Source organism: Camelus ferus, chromosome 4, assembly GCF_009834535.1.
Source record: "Camelus ferus isolate YT-003-E chromosome 4, BCGSAC_Cfer_1.0, whole genome shotgun sequence".
Classification (NCBI taxonomy): Eukaryota; Metazoa; Chordata; class Mammalia; order Artiodactyla; family Camelidae; genus Camelus; species Camelus ferus.
Window position 1 is genome coordinate 70566010 of NC_045699.1, and position 19598 is coordinate 70585607.

The following is a 19598-nucleotide window of genomic DNA, read 5'->3' on the forward strand; positions in this document are numbered from 1 at the left end:
GGGCGCTGAGCTCCAGTACCTGCTGTCAGAGGGCTTCGGGACAGAGAACACCCGGGCCCAGCTGCCAGAGCCAGGCCACCCTTCAGTCCCTCTTTTGGGGTCAGAGGACTTTGTGAAGGAGGGAGGTGTTTGCAGCATTCCCTCGGGGACGTGGGCGGTCCCTTGTCCCGAGACCGGTGACCACTGTCTCCCAAGCCTGCCTGGTGCCTGCCTCATCCCTGCAGGGATGCTGCGGCAATGCCTGCCCACCCTGAGCTCCCAGGGAGGCCTGGCAAGGAAACGATGCCCTGAGCCCTTCCCAAGCCCTGTGTCCCCAGAGTAGAGATTGGCAGTGGTCAGAGATTCTAACACCCACTTAGGACAGGGCCGGGAACACAGTTTCCGGGGGGCCACCAAGTGTCCATAGAGGAGTGTCTAGGAGCTTGGGGTCTGTGTGGAGTAGGAGAGAATGGGGTTCAGCTTCTGGTTCTGCCACTTAGCATCCGTCACTTCATGGCCTCAGTTTCCTCATCTGTAAAATGGGGATAGTTACGGCCCCTCTTGCTCCAGAGAGATGATGTGAGCTAATGGCTCAGCTGGGGGCTGGTAGAGAGGAGGGTTGGGAGCTAGAATCTGTGGCCATCCTCTGAGTGGCTCAATCTGGCTACTCGGGACAGGGGTGACAGCCCCACAGGGTTCAAATTCAGCCGAGCATGCTGTGTGCCCCTGCCCCTGCCCGAGCACCCTTGTTCCTGCCTGATTCCACCAGTCTCCTGACCCTGTGGGAGGGTGGGTGAGGCAGGCCAGGGCTGCCCTCAAAGGCACAGGCTCCCAGGGGTCTTGAGACAAGTTGGGGGCTGTCCTGTGTAAGGAGCAACCTCTTTCTCATCCCTTTAGACAGAAAGGAGGGCCCTGAGGTGGGCCCCCTGGCTGCCCCCACCTTCCACCCGCTGTCCTGAGCTGGCTCAGCCTCTACCCAGGAGACTGAGGTGACTCCTCCCCAGGTCCCTCTCCGCCCCCGGGGTGAGGCTCCTCCAGGGCAGAAGCCTTCAGCCGCAGCATCAAGAACTTTGCTGTTACCACCCGGTGGCCTCGGGCAACCTCTCTGTGCCTCAGTCCCTCCTTCTGTTAAATGGGGCTGATACTGGGCGTGTGATGACACAACAGCATGTGTACAGAGCTCAGGACAGCCCCGTGCCATCCGTTCTGGTACTGTTGCCCCAGGCACATAGTAGGTGTCCAGTGCCGCTTCAGAGCTGAGCAGTAGAATTAGGGGCTCACCTGGTGAGTAACCCCTCCTCTGCCGGCACCTACGCCAGCTTCCAGAGCCCCCACTCCCCGCCGTGTTCTTTTCCCAGATGCAAGTGCAACGGGCACGCCAGCGAGTGTGGCCCCAACGAGGAGGGCCGGCTGGCCTGCCGGTGCCAGCACAACACCACGGGCGCGGACTGCCAGCGCTGCCTGCCCTTCTTCCAGGATCGCCCGTGGGCCCGGGGCACAGCCGAGGCCGCCAACGAGTGTCTGCGTGAGTGTCTTGGGGCCTTGGGGGCCAGAGGCCAGCGGTGCAGGCTGGGAAACCAGCTCCCCAACCCTGGTGGGGGAGGGGGGCTGCTCCTGGGTGGGCCTGGGGGCAGCCCTGGGCCCTGAGTGGGGATGAGGAGGAGCTGAGGGAGAGCTGGAGGGGAGTGCATTTGATGGTGTGTCCTCATCCCCACAGACAGCTAGCCAGACCGAGTCTCCCAAGCAGAGGCGTCCATGGCAGGAGGGCTGGGCAGGACCCCGGACTTAATTCTTTTGTTTCAACTGCTCCAGCTGCAGCTGCTAATCAAAGCCAGGCTGCCCCAGATCCCCCAGGCAGCCCTTTGATGCCCCGGCCCCCATGTGTTGTGGCTGGGGCTGCCTAACCTCAGAGATGATGGTGCCGGCACATACCTTCTCCAGGGACGGGGGCCGTGCATGGGGTGTGGGGGGGGAGCCTTTCAGCCTGGTGTGCCACCTCCAGTTTCCCAGTGTCCCCAAGCCCTGCCTCGTCTCCCCCAGCAGTCATCGGGCTTGCTTCGGGCTGCCACGTGTAGCCGGCTGTCGCTGGGCACCAGCCCCCACCAGCTAGCTGCTGCACGTGTCCACGTGCAGGCGTCCTGATGGCTCGGCCTCTGGGCCCGCTGTGCTCCTGGCCCTGGGTTGTTGGCATCTAGAGCTGGGCTGGGGAGGGACAGCCTGTTCCATGGAACTTGGCACTGTCTGCAGGAGGTTCCTGGGGCCACCATGGCCCTAGTGAGTTTCTGCTGCCCTCGCTGGCCTGCCTCCACCAGGAAGTCCTCTGGGAGTGAGGGCACTGGCTGGCTCACCCATTATGAGTCTGGGGCTGTCTCCATGGTGGGGACACAAAAGTCCAGACTACTTCTCCTGCCACGTCCTCACCCCTGTGGTCACATCTCTGTCCTCCCAGTCCCCAGCCTGGAAGCCGGGGCTTTGTGCCTGACCCTTCACCACCCCCGAGGCCAGGCAGCCCCTGGGCCCTGATTTTGACCTCACCCACCTACCTCCAACCCATCTGTGTCCTTCTACTCAACCAACACCGTGGTCCAGGCCCGCCACCCCTCGTCTGAACACTGGAAGCCCCCTCCTCCCTGCCTTCCCAGCCCCCAGCACCCCCTCCGCCTGTAGCAAGAGAACTTTTAAGTGCAAATGCAATTACGTTCATTCCCTAGCAACGCTCCCACAGTGCCCCTGCTTCAAGGTGAAGTCCACAGACCACGGCTGCCCAGCCTCCCTGGATCAAGCTCATCTGACCTCGACCGCAGTAGCTGCCCCCTGCACCCCTCCTTGACCTGTCACACTGCACGATGTCCCCACCTCTGCCCTGGCCATCACATAACATGCTCTCTCCCCACCCCCACATGAGGCAAGCCTTGCTTCTCTAGCTGGGGCACAATTATCCTCTCATCTCCTGCTTGGGACTCTCCACTCCCCTCCCCTCCCCTCCCCTCCTTCTCCCTGCCAGTTCCTTCCTGCTCACCCTTTAGATTCAGCTTAGCTGTGCCTTCCTCCAAGAAGGCTGGTCCCATCCTCCCAGGAGAGCTGTAGGGCCCTCCTTTTACCTCCCGGAACCACCCTGCTTCTCCCATCACACCTGCAGGATTTTCACTTACTGGCTGCACCTGGCCGCTGCCATCAAACAGTGGGCACTTGTGTGTAGGAGCTGGGTTTGTACTGTTCACTGGTCCAGCCCCCGCTGGGCTCACCACAGGAGTCAAGACAGAGATGATTCTTTGTACATACGTTTTTAAAAATGTATTACTGCGTAAATGAAAGGTGGCTTGTATTCTCCGCTTGCTTCTGGGTGACCTCATGGTCACTTGGGATCACATTCACACACTGTTGTGGCTTAGAGGACCCAAAGGAGATCTTGGAGGGAGCCACACTGCCACTCCACAAAGTAGGCAGTCTGATCCATGACCAGATGACTGTACATCCTGGCTTGCCTGGGAGGGTCGTGTATTTGGATGTATTTATTAATGGTGCCCCCTTTGTTCTTAAAAGTGTCCTGTTTTGGAAGGTCAGTTAATGAGTCTCCAGATCCCTGGTCAAGCCAGGCCTGAACTCCACCCTTGACCTTTCTTCATCTGCCTGCTCATTCAGCATAAGGAGGCTGATTGGCACAGACTCCCCTCCTACCCTGTGTCACAGCCTCTCACACACACCCTCCCCTGTCTCCTGCCCACAGCTTGCAACTGCAGTGGCCACTCTGAGGAGTGCACCTTTGACCGGGAGCTCTTCCGTACCTCGGGCCACGGTGGGCGCTGCCTCCACTGCCGTGACCACACAGCGGGGCCGCACTGTGAGCGCTGCCAGGAGAATTTCTATCGCTGGAACCCATGGGCGCCATGCCAGCCGTGTGACTGCCACCCGGCAGGTGAGTGGGCCCTGCCACCCCGAACCCCCACCCCTGCCCTGTTCCGGCCCCTGCAGCCCTGTGCCCTCCCTCCCCAGGCTCCCTGCGCCTCCAGTGCGATGACTCGGGCACCTGTGTCTGCAAGCCCACGGTGACAGGCTGGAAGTGTGACCGCTGCCTGCCTGGGTTCCACTCGCTCAGCGAGGGCGGCTGCAGGTGAGGGGGGGGCAGCGGGTGTGGGCAGCCCAGCAGGGGTGCACGTGGTGGATTTGGACAGAACAATGGAAAGCAGGAGGGAAGGGATATTAGCTGTCCTTCCGTCCCTCTTTCCTTCCCTCCTTCCATCCCTTCATTCCTTCATTCCTCCCTCTATTCAGCACTTTCTTATTCTGCAACTACCATGCCCCAATCCCAAGAGAATACAAGAGACATCCTGTCCCTGGAGAGGCAGACAGACATACAGGATGAGCAAGAGACAGGGTGTGAGCCCCGTAGAAGTTCAGCGAGTCTTGGGGGTCAAGGACAGGCCTCCTGTAAGAGGCTCTGAGTTCTAGTGTGAGACCTGACACAGGAGGGCTGGTGAGAGGAAGGAGGGGCAAGTGTTCCAGCCAGGGGAGAACACATGCAAAGGCCCTGAGGCTAGTGCATGGTGAAGCTCAGGAGGATGAATAGGGAGTGCAGGCAGGAGGGGGTGCAGAGGCAGAGGGTCCGGCAGGGCCCCGGAGGCCTCAGGAGGAGCTGTGGACAGATGAGAAGCAAGAGTGGGATGAGGTTGGAGGCAGGGCAGAGGCTGCAGCAGGCTTGTGGCCACTGGCACTCGGGTTTGGCCCTGGAGAGGCAGAGACCTGGATGAATTCCTGAATCCCTTGGAAAGCAGAGTTGGCAGGAGGTGGTTACTAGGGAGTGGACAGAAGAAGGGATGAAGGCTGACATCCAGGGTTCTGCTTTGGGCACGTGGGTGAAGGGAGGCCACTCATGGCAAGGCGAGCACAGTGCAGAGAGGCTGAGTCTGCAGTGCCAGTGGGGCATCCAAGGGGAGAGAGATGGGCGGGGGGCTACCGGGAGCTGGACCTCAGAGGCAACGTCTAACACATTACTGTCACTTGATTAAGAAAATACGCAATAACCAAAAAAAAAGCCATTATAAATTCAGAAGCACTTTTAAATGAACTTGGTTTTGGTTAATTGCAGCAATCTCCTTGTATGTTTGAAAAGCAGTGGAAATGCACTTGGGAGGTGTGGGAAGTTCTCAGATCCCTCATGAAACAGTGGTTCGAAGCACAAAATTGGTCATTAAGTGGAGACCTGGATGCTTTTCCAGGGTCTCTCTGGCCTCTGGGCCTTTGCACATGCCATCCCGCCTACTCCAGAGCATTCTCCTTTCCCTCAACCTGCCATGTCCCCCTGCCTGTGTGTGAACAAAGTCCTATTCATTCTTCAGTTCTCAGCCAAGGTACTACTCCCCCAGCAAGTCTTCCTTCCTCCCTGTGCCCTCGTCCCCACTCTAGGGACCTCCCGGTGCTGCCACAGCCTCTTGTACACTCTCTCCCGTAGCACTGATCAAAGTACAGCATCTCCCTGTTTGCTCTCTGTCCTCACTGGATCATGCTCTGTGAAGACAGGAACCACGTCTTGTCAGATGGTGGATGGATGGGTGGGTAGATGGAAGGGTGGGTGGATGGAAAGATGCATGGATGAGTGAGTGAATAGGTATGTGGGTGGGTGATGGATAGAAGGATGACAGAATGAATAAATGGATCAGTGGACGGAAGGATGCACAGATGGATGAATGAGTGGATGGAGGGACAGACGGATGGATGGATAAGTGGGTGGGTAGGCAGATGACTTACTATTCAGGTGAGTGGATGGGTCACTTCCTTCACTCAGTGGGAACAGTAAAGCTGGAGGACAGGCTCTTGGGTCTGCCTTCCTCCTGTTCCCGGGGAAGGATAGATTCCTTCCAAGGAAGATGGGCTATTTCCACTCTGGAGATGCTCACTGGACACCTTCCTCTCATCCCGTCTCTTTGGCAGACCCTGTACCTGCAATCCCGCAGGCAGCCTGGGCACATGTGACCCCCACAGTGGGCGCTGCCCCTGCAAACAGAATGTGGAAGGCAACTTATGTGACAGGTTGGTGAACCGATCCAGTAAGCCTGCTGGAAGTGCCTCTGGGCTTGTGATGGTGGGAGGAGCAGGGGGCATGGTCCTCACAGACTTGGGCAACCCCACCACCTGGCACCCTTCCTGGAGCACCATGGATCTGACACCCAGGGAGTTATGTAAAAGTTTTATGACACCATTTATACTTTGACCCACCACCACTGATGGTTCATAAGCTGTGAAAATACATCTTTCGGGTTTTTTTTTTCTGGTTCAGAATCCTGAAAAGAGCGAGCTAGAAAGGATAGGAGAGATCGTCTAATCCAGACGTAGCAAATATGTGGTTACTTGTACCACAGCCCGCCCATCCCACACCCAGGGCAGACATAACTAATGGAGCACTATCACAACCCTTCCATCTCACACCCAAAGCAGACATCACTAATGGAGCACAGCAGTCTTTATTGTGAGCCCTACTATAACCTTAGAATCCTTCTCTACACCCTGCTCCAAGAAGCTCCTACCAGTTGAGCTGAGATTCAGGCCTGTTTGCCATCCTTGCCATCCTGTCTTGGAGCGTCTAAAGCTCAACGAGGCAGAAAGACTTTTCCCTAAACTTCCTCCTCCTTGTGTTATGGGGCCTCCCAGCTCCAGCAGTGGGCTGCCAGCAAATGTGGGTTTACCTCCTTGGGCGCATGCTATCATTTCTTCCTGGCTTCGTCCCTGACCTCTGAAGCCTTTGTGGCCTGTGCAGGGTGTGCCAGGGGCTCCTCATCCTCTGGCCATGGGCTGTGTGTTGGAGAACCTGACACGGCATCATTTTGTGGGCTCGACTCTTGCCAGACTGTGTGAGGCCTGTTCTGGTTCAGGAAGAATCCTGACCTTGAGTCTCACCTTGGCCGGCCCCAGGCCACCTCCTCATCTTGTCTGCATGTGGCCCGCTCAGTCTTCCTCCTCTGGGACCCCCAAGTGAGGAGGAAGAGTGGAGTTGGGGGGTTATATCCCGCTAGCTCTGCTCCACTGCATCGAGTCTTGAGGGAGATCCTCCATGGAGCCTCAGTTTGCCCAGCTGTGAAATGGGAGGGCTGGGTGAGATGTATTTGTCGGAGCTGGCCGGGCGTTGGGGCATTGTCAGAGCGTCTCATGAGTTGGATTCCTCCACCTGGGCCAGCTCGAGTGGAGTTCCCCACCCCTTACACACTGGGGTGCAAACCAGGAATCTGTGTTTGTAAAAGGCCTCTCCAGGGCTCCTTGGAGAAATGGCTGATTCTGAGGCGGGAAAAACATCAAGATGAGCCTGGAGCATCTCATAGTGCCAGAAAGCAGGGGTGTGCTTAAAACAAAACCAGACAAAAACAAACCCCCCCAAAACCCCAAGCCAGCATGGGGGTCCGTGTCAAAAGGACATGAACGCCAGCCTGAAAGAGTTCCCCAAACTGGAACAAAATTTTAAAAGACAGTATTGGATTATAAGCCAAAGAATAAAATAAATATCTGGGTCCACACGGATATAAATAGATGAGTGAATAAATAAATACAGGGACGAAGGGACAAATCTTCCTTACAGAAGAATTCCAAATTATAAATGTGGACGGAACGAGGGAAGTATAAAATCACTGTTGGAATATCAGAGGAACAACTGCTGTAGGCAAGAGCCTCTGGTGAGGACTGAAATGTGTGGGCAGGATTTGTAGGAGAAACAGGATATTTGCATAGCCCCCAAGTATCTCCCTCAAAATATTTGCTAGTGACTGATGGTTTCAACATGTGTGGGCAATTCTTTGATTACCCCCTCCTCCCAGAGGTGGCGCTTAATTCCCTTCCACTCGACTGTGGGCTGAATTCAGTGACTTGCTTCCAGTGACTAGAATATGGCAGTTGCGCAGTGGAGAAACCTGGCAGGCAGCGCCTTCACCAAGTGGTGAAGGTTAACGTCGCCAGTGACATCACGTGGGTATCATTTACCCCAATGTGTTGTGACAAGAGGGACACTTCACCTCTGTTTTGTCCCAAAACCCATAGCCCCAGTCTGATCATAAAAAAAATCAGACAAACCCAAATGGAGAACATTCTGCAAAATACCTGACCAGTCCCGCCCAAAGTGTCAAGGTTGTAAAAAGCAAGGGAAGACCGAGAAGCTGTTACAGATGAGAGGAGATGAGGGTCACGTCGAAATGCAACGCCGTGTCCTGATCCTGGAGCAGAAAGCAGACATTCGTGGGAAAAGGGGAGAAATCTTAATAAAGCCTGGGGTTTAGTAAATAACAGTAACTGATGTTAATTTCTTGGTTTTGACAAACGTCCCCTGGTAATGTCAGATCTTAACATAGGAAAAGCTGGGCGGAGAGGCTGTGGGAAGTCTCTCTACAATCTCTGCAACTCTTCTGTAAAGCTGAAATTAAAAAAAAAAAAAATGTCCCCAGTTATTCTGAGTTCGCATTAGCCTAGCTAGGATCCTCTGAACCTGGCCGGTTCATTTGACCTCATGGGCATGTCCTACCTCCATTTCAGATGTCGCCCGGGCACATTTAATTTGCAGCCCCATAACCCAGCCGGCTGCAGCAGCTGCTTCTGCTACGGCCACTCCAAGGTGTGTGCGGCCGCTGCCCAGTTCCGGGCGCACTACATCCTCTCCAACTTCCGCCAGGGTAAGAGGTACCTCCCCCCGCAGCCACCTCCGCGGGGTCTGCTCCCAGCCCAGGGGGGGCAGGCGGTCCTGCTCTGGGGAGGTCCTGCGATGCTGGAGGGGGAGAGTGTGGAAAGGTGGGGGCAGCCTCAGGCCCCCAGCCCGCGTGTCTCCCACGGGCCCCTCTGTGTCCCTCAGCACAACCCAGCATCTCCCTGCACCCCTTGGCTCCCTCCCAGCCCGTGTCTCCTTCCTCAGCCTCCAGCAGGGGTGGGGGCTGGGGTATGTGGCAGCCTTTGGAGCCCCTGGGGGAACTTCCAATCACTTTGTCAAGACTGGCCTCCTTGGCGGACCTCAGTGCCTGGGATCCAGGCTCAATCCCCTGGCCCCCGTTTATCCAGCACCTGTGTACACCAGGCACTGTGTGTGGAGCTCTGAACCTTGCATTCAGCCGTAGCTTACGTGGGTCCCTGCCTCGCCCCACTGAGCCTCCCCGCCCCTCATCTCCCCCAGGGAGAGAGACCCTCAGGGCTGGCTCTGGGACGCCCCAGATGGAGGAGGCAGTGCGCCCTCTGCTGGACACCACGCAGAAAGCAGGACGGAGAAGGGCTTGGATGGGGGAACAGCGTTGTGGTCACCTGGCAGCGAGGCTAGGATGTCAGTGTCAGACGGCCCTTAGAACAACATCATGATCCTTTCTCACTCTGAGCCAGGCCCTTGGTTTGGCGATTCAGTCAGCATCTCACGTTATCTCACAAACACCCTCGGCCGGCTGTTCTCAAACTTTTTATTTAAAAAATTTTTTTTTAGTTCTCAAACTTTTTGGTCTCTGGATGCTTTTCTGCTCTTGAAAATTGAGGCCCTCAAAGGGCTTTTATTTATGTGGGTTGCTTGTCTGTATATTTTCTGTATTAGAAATTAAAACAGAAAGATATCTGTGTATTACTTTATTTTAAAATGACCAGAGTAAACTTACAACAAAATATAGCATCCACCCGTGAAAAACAACTATCTTTTTAAAAGGCAAAAAAGTTTTGTGAAAAGACTGCTGCTCATTTTACATCTTTGCACGTCTCTGCAAGATTAACAGAAGTCAGTTGATTCTTACCACAGTTTCTGCCATTTAATCTGTTGTAACATCATACCTCTTGCAGCTTCTGGAATGTTCTCACTGTGAGAAAGAAAATGAAAAATGCAAATGACATTTTAGTGTTATGAAGAAGATAGTTTGACCTCATAGTCTCCTGAAAGAGTCTTAGGAATCTCCCAGGATATTCAAACCAACTTTGGGAACTGCTACAGGGCCATAGTACCTCATTGCCCCTCTTCTGCAGATGAGGAACTGGCTTCAGAGAGGTTAAGTAACTTGCCCAGGGTCACACAGCCAGCAAGGGACAGTCCCTAATCTGGCACTGAGGAGCCCCAGACCCCCCTTTTCTGACCTCTTTCCCTTTCTTCATCACTCCCTCCTCACCCCTGGGGTGCCCCGGGTGTTGGGCCTCCACCCCGTTCCCCAGCTGCTCCCTGGAGAGCACCCCCTGGAGGTCACTTGCTCTGTGCCAGATTGTGCTGGGTGTATGGTACACCGTCACCAGAGGGAGGGTGGACTGAACTGGGCCTGGGGACAAGGCCTGGGTTCCCAACCTGGCCTGGCCACTATCTAACCAGCAGCCTCCTTGGGTGCAGTGGGGCTCATGCACACACACCTCAAAGGATGGAGTGGTGAGGTCATGAGCAAGGAAGTTCTCTGAAGACTTGAAGGCGAGATCAAGTCCAGTCTTACCAGAGATGGCCCACAATAGGTGTCTCTGGATGTGTCCTCGTGGTGTGCTCAGAGCCTGCCAGAGGGGCAGGGGAGGCCCAGAGGTCTCACCAGGCCCCAGCAGAGCAGGGTCCCTGAGTCTTCCAGCTTCTCCTGGGGTCACCTCCCACCCTGAGACCCCCATCCTGATCTGGGCTGGGGATCTGAGCTCCCTGGCTCTGGGCTTGGAGGATTTGCTAGCACCAGCCGGCTCTCATCCCCAGGGGCCTGTCCCTAGGACTGTCTCTCCCCTCTCTGGGCCCCACTGTTTCAGCTGCACTCAGGCCTCTGGAGGCCATCCTTGGGACCCAGGGAATGGTGGGAAGTGGGAGGGGGCAGAGTCCACTCTCCAGGGCCTCACAGGGGCCTGTATGTGTCTGCCATCTAGGAGCCGAGGGCTGGCGGGCGGGAAGCATGGGGGACCCAGAGCATCCTGCACGATGGAGCCCGAGGGGACTCTTTCTGAACCCAGACGACGAGGAGGAGCTCACAGCACCAGGTACCTCCCAGCACGGGCAGGGGCAGGACTGCCCGCGCTCATTTCCTGTAGCCACTGTGACAAATTACCACCAACTTAGTGGCTAAAACCAACACAGATGTGTTCTCTCAGTGTTCTCTGGAGGCCAGAAGCGTCTTACTGGGCTGAAATCAAGGTGTCAGCTGGGCCGTGTTCCTTCTGGAGGCTCTAGGGGAAAATTGGTCCCCTGCGTTTTTCCAGCTTCCCGAGGCTGCCTGCATCCCCCTGCTCACGGCCCCTTCCTCCTCCTTCGAGGCTGGGCAAGTCTTTCTCATATTGCATCTCTGACACCAGCTCTTCCGCCTTCCTCTTCCTCCTTAAGGATCCTTGCGGTTACCTGGGGCCCAGCGGATAATCCAAGATAATCTCTCTACTTTAAGGTCTGCTGATTAACAACCTTAATTACCCGTGCCATGACACTTAACGCAGTCACAGATTCTGGGGATCGGGACATGGACACCTTTGGGGGCTGTTTTTCTGCCAACCACGTGCCCCACAGCATCTGCTGGAGCCTGCCCCCCTACACACACCGCCCTTCCTGACCACAGCCTTACCACCCAGGGCTCCTGCAGGCCACTGTCACACCCCAGACAATCCTTGTGCATTTCCCATCAGCCTCTCGCCCCACCGGGCTGCCCTGCCCAGGGCCCTGGTATTCCTGTAGAAGCAAGAAGTTCTCGATTATTCTGAACCACCCCCCGCCAACGAGGGCAACTTTGGTCTCCTGGAGACTGCATCGGACCGGGAGCCTGGAGTCCATTCTTAGTTCTACTGCGGCCAGATTTGGGGTCCATGGGGTCCCCGACCCAGTCCTGCCCTTTCCCTCCCTCTGCAAGAGGGGTGGGTGGGATGGTGCACAGACAGCTGAGGAGCTCTGTGGACGCAGCCCCCCCCTGCAGTCAGGAAGCAGAGAGTCCTTGGGCTCCCCCTAGGGCAGTTGTTCCAAGTTCAGATGCCTGAGAGCAGAAAACACGCTCTATTCGGTGGCTGCTTTGTAGACACATTTAAGAGACAGGGGTTATTCACTCAAGAAGTGTCTGCTGGGTTCCCGCTGGATGCTGGGTGAGGCAGGTGGTGAACGCAAACGGTTTTATTTCCCTTCTTGCCCCACACACTCCCGTTTGAGTACAGGAGGACTAGGGGAAGGAACGATGGGGTGTCTGTTGTTCGCTTTCTTTCTGTGTCATGATTTTCCACAGAAGCACTTGGTTCAAGCAGAGAAAGAGTACGAACAGCTATATTAGGGCTCATTGGTCTCAGCTGGAAGCGAGTTCAGACTCCCGGGCAGAGGGTAGCCCGTGGGGGCTGTCAGCGCCCCTGCTTAGTCACGCAGGTGACACACTTACCTTGTCCTGCTTTGAGCCTCACTAAACTCCCCCACGTGCGGGTCCCCCAGGAATTCCGTGCTCCCCGGGCATCGTGAGTGCTGTGTAAACAGGCAGGCACCATCGCCGTGTGTACTGTGTGCATCTCCCCTGCTCCCACACAGCCCCCCTCGTCCCATCACACTTCGCCGATGAAACTCAAGTTCAAAGAGAAAAGTAATAAGAATGTCAAGATAGTGAGCGCAGAGCGTTAAACCGGGCGTGGGGCGCCGTGTGGCTGCAGGGCGGCCGCTGAGCCAGCCAGGTGTGGGCGGGCACCCTCCGCATCTGAGGGTGTGCGGGGCCATGCCGAGACACTTTGGTTTCCTCCTTGCTGTGGTTTTATCTTTTGAAGGTTTAATTGCCGATAAAATCAATATAGATATGTAAAGTCAAGCTAATTAAGTGAAGACGATCAAAACCTCTTCTCTTGTCTTCAGAGAAGTTCCTGGGAGACCAGCGGTTCAGCTACGGGCAGCTCCTCACTCTGACCTTCCGGGCCCCTCCCGGGGGCTCCCCGCCCCCTGTGCAGCTGCGGTTGGAAGGGGCAGGCCTGGCCCTGACTCTGCAGCCCTCCAGCTCGTCCGGCCCCCAGGATGCCGGGCAGGTGGGGGAGGTCCAGCTCGGGTTCCAGTAAGTGTCCTGCTCTGTCCTACGGGAGACAGAGTGGTCCCTGAGGTCCAGGCACGCTCGAGTCCCCTGTAGTCTGGGGGCTCCTGCCCTCCCCACTCCTGCTGGAGGACTCTGGGCACCACCTGCCCTCGGCCCCCGGTCTGCTTTGACCCCTCCCTCTGCCAGGTTGCAGGAGACCTCCGAAGACGCGGGCCCTCCGCTGCCCCCCTTCCACTTCCAGCGGCTGCTCGCCAATCTGACTGCTCTGCGCATCGGGGCCAGCGGCCAAAGCCCCAGCCCTTCCGGTCAGTAATGACAGGGACAACCCCAACCCCGACCCCCAAAGCCAGCTAGGCCCCCGTGGCTCTTTCTTGCATCACCTCGTTGAGTCCTCACAGTGTCCCCGTCTTACCACAAAGGGGTCTGAGGCTCAGAGAGGTCGAGACACTTGCCCAAGATCATATAACCCGCGAGGGCAGCAGGAGTGGTTGCTGAGAACAGAGGCAGGGGCTGAACAGGTGAGGGACCTGAGGATGGACAGCTCTGAGGGACAGGTGCTTGGTCTGGCGACAAAGCAACCGAGAACCTAGTGTGGTCACACTATGGCAGAGCCTACCTCTTCCAGGAGGCTGGACCCTAGAAAACCCTTGGTTGGTGCCAGCCAACCTGCTGCTGGCTCCCGCGGGGGGCCAGGCCAGGATTCCTCAGGGCCAGTTCCTCCTGCTGGTCATCGGAGGCATTGCACCCAGAGGAGGCCTGGTTTCTAAACTCTGTCCAACGGCTTAAGTCCCCACACAGCTTCAAGGGAGATTTCTCACCACTTCGCGTCACTGGGTGATTGCCCTGAGGGTCGCCTGACTGTTCCTGGTCCCTCCCTCCTTCCTTAATGTACTTTCTCCTCCTCGTGGGCTCAGCCCCTTCTCTCCTGCCTCCTCCATGCCTGTCTGTGCCTAGACAGGCATCCTCAGTGCCCAGTTTTAGAATAGACCTTCCCTGTTTAACACCCCTTTTACTATCTGGAAATGGAATTCGCAGATATAACCCACCTAGACACAATTTTAAAACCAATAACATCCTAACTGTCATACACAGAATAAATAGAAGGAAAGTAAATGATATTTTAAAATTACCATATGAATTCCAAACAGTCATGCTTCTAGGGGGGTGATTCGCTCCTTTTGAGAAGTCTTGGCTTAGCTGGCCCCTTTGAGTGCAAGGCTTGGAGGTGGTAATCCAGCCCCCTCCAGCCCCAGACCCTCCTCTTTGGGGCTGTGGTTTAGTTAATCGCCTTCATCCTCATCACCCTTGCCAGCTCCCCAGAAGCCTCCCTGCTCCCCAGGTCCCCGAGGCCCCCTTGCAGGAATTTCATATTCAGTCTTTCCAGCAGCTTCCCAGAATTTCTGTCATTCACTCAACTGTCAGTTTTCAGATGTTTACGAGGCACCTACTTCTGCCAGGCCCGCGCTGGGGGTGAGCTGGAGACGCACGTGGACCAGGGGTGCTCATCTCACCTCTGACCCCCAGGCCTCCTCTTCCCGCTGGTGACATTCTGGGGTGTCTCTCTCCAGACCTTTCTGTGTGATCACACAGCATGATGTTCGGCCACTTGCTTGTTTCAGCTCACAGTCCGTCTTGGAGGTGGATGCTTGTCTTACACATAAGAAAGGCTGGCTCTCTGTATTCACCAAGTATCGTTCCGTGGCACAGATGCTCCCGAAAGTGGCACAGATGCTCCCCTAATTCATAGACGTTGACGTGGTTTCCAGCTTTTCACCATTGCCAACAGTGCTGCAGGGAGTAGCTTCTCGTAAAGGTCTTTGTGATCTTGTGTGAGTGTGTCTTTAGGACAGACTCCTCAAAATGGGAATGTTAGGTTGAAGACGACACATTTCATCTTCTGACACGTGATGCCGAGTTTTCCTTCCTATGTTCTGACGACAAGTGCCCCCCCGCCACTGTCCACCTGCTGGGGTTGCTCTCCAGTGTCTACAGTTGGTTGTTTTTATATTTTGCCCAGAGTTTCTGGCTGTTTTCTGTGGGTACATTGGTGTGGTAGGAGTCCCTCCTCTTGTGTTCATACTAGATTTGTATTCGTACGTCCACTTGCGGGAGTTCCCTTCACCCCCTCCTCCACGCTCACACATCTTTAAAATACTCCCCAATCTGGGGGGCGTGAATGGTATCAGTGTTTCAATGTACACGTCTTTAATAACCTGTGAGAGTGAACGTCTTTCTGTCTCCCAGCCATACCTTTTTCTCATTCTGAAAATTACCTATTTTTCCTTTGCCCTTTGTTTTTTAAAAATTATAATTGATCCATGGATTGTCTGTATACACGTGGGCCGGTAACCCTTTGCCTGTTACATTTGTGATGGTTTGGGGGAGAAACACATGCATGGAACTCTCTCCCCTCTCTCCCTCCTCTCTCTGCAGGCCAAGTGTTCCTGACTGAGGTCAGGCTCACGTCGGCCCAGCGGGGGACGTCCCCCCCAGCCCCCTGGGTGGAGACTTGCTCATGTCCCAGGGGGTACACGGGCCAGTTCTGTGAATCCTGTGCTCCAGGATACAAGAGGGAGACACCACGGGGGGGTCCCTATGCCAGCTGTGTTCCCTGCACCTGTAACCAACATGGCACCTGTGACCCCAACACAGGTGAGTCTCCTGGTACCCCACCCTAAGGCTGCCTGGGCCACCCTCTGAACAGCGGAATGAGTACTGACCTGAACGGGGCTGGCTGTGTGACTGTATGAGTGATCACTAAAAACAACACTAATGAAATGGTGTCCTTGAGTTTCTCCACGTGCTAGGCACCCTTTGATACACTGAATCATTGAATCCTGCAAAAGCCCCTGCGGGTCCAGGAACCTCTCCTGTCCCATCTTACAGGTGAGGGACCTGAGGTGCAGGGAGGCTGCATGGCCAGTAGGTGGCAGCGCTGCTCCTCCCTGAAGTTCGCTACCAGCTGTTCATCCCCACTTGTACCAGAGGGAAGCCCCGGGAGAGCCCTCACCCACAGTCACTGGGCAGGAGATGCCGGACCGGCCAGGGCTGGACACCAGGCTCTCTCCACCCCACACCACACGCCTCTCACACGGGAGGTGGGAGGGTCAGCACTCAGCTGCCTCTGAAAAGGGAGATGCCTGCTCAGCTTTTCTCAAGCTGGATGCTGGAGCTGACAAAGGACAGTAGCCTGAGGACCGGCAGGCCAGCCAGGGCAGGCAAGTTTGTGCACTGTGGGGGCCCCTCCCTTCTTGTGCCCGTGGCAGGCATCACTAATCGAGCCAGATGCGGCCTCACAGTCCTTCCATGCAAGTGCTCCAGGGGAGACATCTCATGAGACGGGACTAGTTTGTCATCCCTCAAAGCCCCTTGCCCTGACACATCTTCCAGCTCCATTTGGGCAAGTCCTCATCTGTGAAATGGGCCCAGCAGCCACGGCTGCCCACAAGGAGGAAGGAGGAGTAATGAGCTTGAGGATGCTGGGCTGAGGAGGGGACTGTGGAAAGAAAGGCAGGCGTGACAGCTCCCCCTGGTGCCACCCCTGCCCACCTTGTCCACCCTGGATTCCCCTTTCTTCCCCCTGCTCACCTTGGTCCCTGCTGGAGGCCTCTTGCTTAACCCCTTCTCAGCCAGGCTCCTCACTCGGTCCCTGGCAGTGGGACCTCCCTCCCGGCGCCCCAGGCTCTGAGCAGACTCCAGGTGCTGTGGGGCTGGAGAAGGGGGTTTGCAGAATCCTCTTTATGAGGACCCAGTGGGAAGAGGGAGTTTTGTTCTGTGAGACCAGGCAACCTCTGGGAAGCCACAGACACCCCTAAATGGGGAGCCTCACATCAAAGCCAGAGTCCTGGGTCTGTGTCATTCTCGCTTTTGGTCCCTGAAGTGAAAAGGACACGGAGGAAGGAGAAAAGGAAAACTGAGACTAAACTCTGGGAGTGTCTTTGCTGGTTCAGTGATAGGTTTTGGAATACAAAGTAATAATGATGACGGTCAAAATAATTGTGTGCCAGAGACTGCGCAGGGCGCTTTGACTGCATGGTCTCATTGAATCCTGATGAAACCCTTTGAGGTCAGTTCCCCTGTTACGCCCATTTTGCAGGTGAGGTTGTCGAGGCCCAGGGGTGCCCAGGTTCACACAGTCAGTAAGTGGCGGATGCGAACTCAGGGTGGACACTTCCTCCCTGGGCCGTGCCGCCTCCGTCTTGGAGGGTTCCCACCCCAGTTCTGGTTGGAATGTGCTCTGTGACCCCCATGACCAAAGAAGCCTGCCCGCTGTGTCTGGAGTGTCAGGGCTCAGGCAGTGGTAACCAGGTGTTTGCCTTGCCCCTCAGGGATCTGCCTGTGCGGCCACCACACCGAGGGTCCGTCCTGTGAGCGCTGCTTGCCAGGTTTCTATGGCAACCCCTTCACAGGCCACGCCGATGACTGCCAGCCCTGCCCGTGCCCCGGACAGTCGGCCTGCACGACCCTCCCGGAGAGCAGGGAGGTGGTGTGTACCCACTGCCCTCCGGGCCAGAGAGGTGAGTGGCTCACGCCCAGGGGCCCTGCCTCTGCCTGGGCTCCAGGAGTGAGTCCTGGGTTTGGCATGTGGCAGATGAGGGGAGGGCCCAGCTTAGAGGCGACAGATATGACCTCTGGAGACACTGAGTCCCATAGCCCCTTGGCCAGAGCTCCTGGATGCTGTGGGTTCCAGGCAGAACTGGGGCCGATGAGCACGTCCAGGCGAGCTTTTGGAAATTCTCACGTCTGGCCCTGGCCCCGTAGAGCCTGGTTTAGTAACTTAAGATGGAGGCCAGGAATCTGTATTCCTCTCAAACTCCCTGGCTGATTCTGATACGCAGTTAAGGAAAACCTGATTGAACTTTCAGCTTAAAAAAAAGAAATGTCACCAGATAATGTGTGACCCGGAGGTGTCCCTCCCCCCAACCCTCCCCCCATTCCTCATTCCGGCTCCGGGCCCAGGGCCACCCTAGACATCTGATTTTTTTTTAAGATGTTATCCGCATACCCTATAATTACCCTTTTAAAGCATACAACTTGATTTTTTTTTGGTATATTCCATTACTGATTTCTAAAATGTTGGCAAAATATGCATAACATAAAATTGCCATTTTAACCATTTTTAAAAATTTTTAAATTTTTAACGTATTTTTAACCATTTTTAAGTGTGCAGTTCAGTGGCGTTAAGTACACTCACAGTGTTGCGTGACCGTCGCCACCACCCATCCACAGAACTCTTTTAATCATCCTAAATAGGAAATCCATATCCATTAAACTATTAATAGCTCCCCCTCCCCCAGCCCCTGACGTGCACCATTCTAGTTTCTGTCTCTGATTTTGACTGTTCCAGATACTTCATGTAAGTGGCGTCGTACGATATTTGTCCTCTTGTGTCTGGCTTGTTTCACTTGGCGTAATGTCTCCAAGTTTCCCAGGCATCTGTTTCTATGTTTGGTACCCGTGGCTGCATCAGGACAGCCTTGGTCCTGCCAAACGTCTGCTTTGTTGGGATCACTCTGAAAGCAGCTCCCTGACCACTAGCAGGGCTGGGGGGAGGCCCCAGAGCAAGGGTCGCAAGAACTGAGGGAACGAGGTCCCACCTCAGGACCCTGCCCACCCCCGCCATCAGGCTGCCGCTCCGTTTCCATAACCTTCCCCACATCTTCAGTTTCCCTGCCTGTGGCTTTCCCTGGTCTGCCACATGAGGGGACCCCAGTCAGAGAGCGTGGACAGTTAGGGAAGTTACCCAAGGGAGGACTTCAGGGAGCAGGGCGCTGCAGTGCGCGGAGGGAACCCTGGGAGGGATGCCTGGGGTGGCCCTCAGGCCCCGGGGCTTTGGCCAGCCTCTGTCTTTATCACACCAGCATCCGTCGGGCCCTGCCAGAGCCCCGCATGCAGAGAGCTCACCGGGACAACCTGAGTCGGGCCTGACCAGGGTCAAGTCCTGACCCCTGCCTGCTTCACTTGCCTACCATCCTGACTGCTCGCAGCTGCCTCCTGCCCTGGGAGCTGTCTTAACCTGGTCCCAAGTGGATGGCGAGTTAACTGCGGGGCCGCATTCTTCGTCACCGACTTCAGTCACCCCCTTGCTCTTCTTATTCCATTTCTATTTCAGAGTCTTAAAGCCAGGCACTAACCTCTACCTTGACTCCACGCAGATTTTGCTTTTTCTTCCTTTTCTTTTCTTTTTTCCCCCTTCTCTTCCTTAGTGGTCCTCCTCTCCATTTTCAAGGTTGCCCGCCTTTAGTAGTTTTAACTTGATTTCAACTGGACCAATGAGCCTTGAGGAGGCAGGGAGCCCACAAGTGTTTTTCACAATGACAGTAGCTATTTTTAAATCATACAGTTAGCGCATACTCATCGTAACACTGTAACGTATTTGTAAAAGCGTAAAGAGGAACGTGAATGTGGGAGCAAGAAGAAGACAACTTAAGGTGCCCCTCATCCTGCCACCCCCAGAGTTACCCCAGTTTTCTATTTCATGCAGATACACACAGAGAGGTGGGTGTGTTTACCAAGAACGGGCTGACATTGTGTGAAATACATGGTACTGTGTGAAATAGATGTTCTTTTATGCCCCATCTGTGTCCAGAGTGGACCTCCCAGGCCACGACCCTCCAGAAGCCTCCTCACACACCATCTTTTTTGAGATTCACAGTGACCCTAGGGCTGGAAGATGAGGCAGCAGCCCAAGATCAAACCCAG

General features: G+C 55.6%; 1 protein-coding gene across 2 annotated transcripts in view; it reads left to right on the forward strand.

Annotated features, from left to right (window-relative positions):
- The window catches only part of LAMC3 (laminin subunit gamma 3), a 58320-nt gene that overhangs the window by 20387 nt on the left and 18335 nt on the right, over window positions 1-19598 (forward strand). For both annotated transcript variants that reach the window (XM_032478681.1, XM_032478680.1), the window contains exons 4-13: window positions 1338-1504; window positions 3707-3895; window positions 3973-4090; window positions 5908-6006; window positions 8488-8624; window positions 10792-10902; window positions 12725-12917; window positions 13083-13201; window positions 15330-15548; window positions 17225-17413. In XM_032478681.1, the coding sequence (XP_032334572.1) occupies window positions 1338-1504; window positions 3707-3895; window positions 3973-4090; window positions 5908-6006; window positions 8488-8624; window positions 10792-10902; window positions 12725-12917; window positions 13083-13201; window positions 15330-15548; window positions 17225-17413 (1541 nt within the window). The remainder of the gene's footprint in view (window positions 1-1337; window positions 1505-3706; window positions 3896-3972; window positions 4091-5907; window positions 6007-8487; window positions 8625-10791; window positions 10903-12724; window positions 12918-13082; window positions 13202-15329; window positions 15549-17224; window positions 17414-19598) is intronic.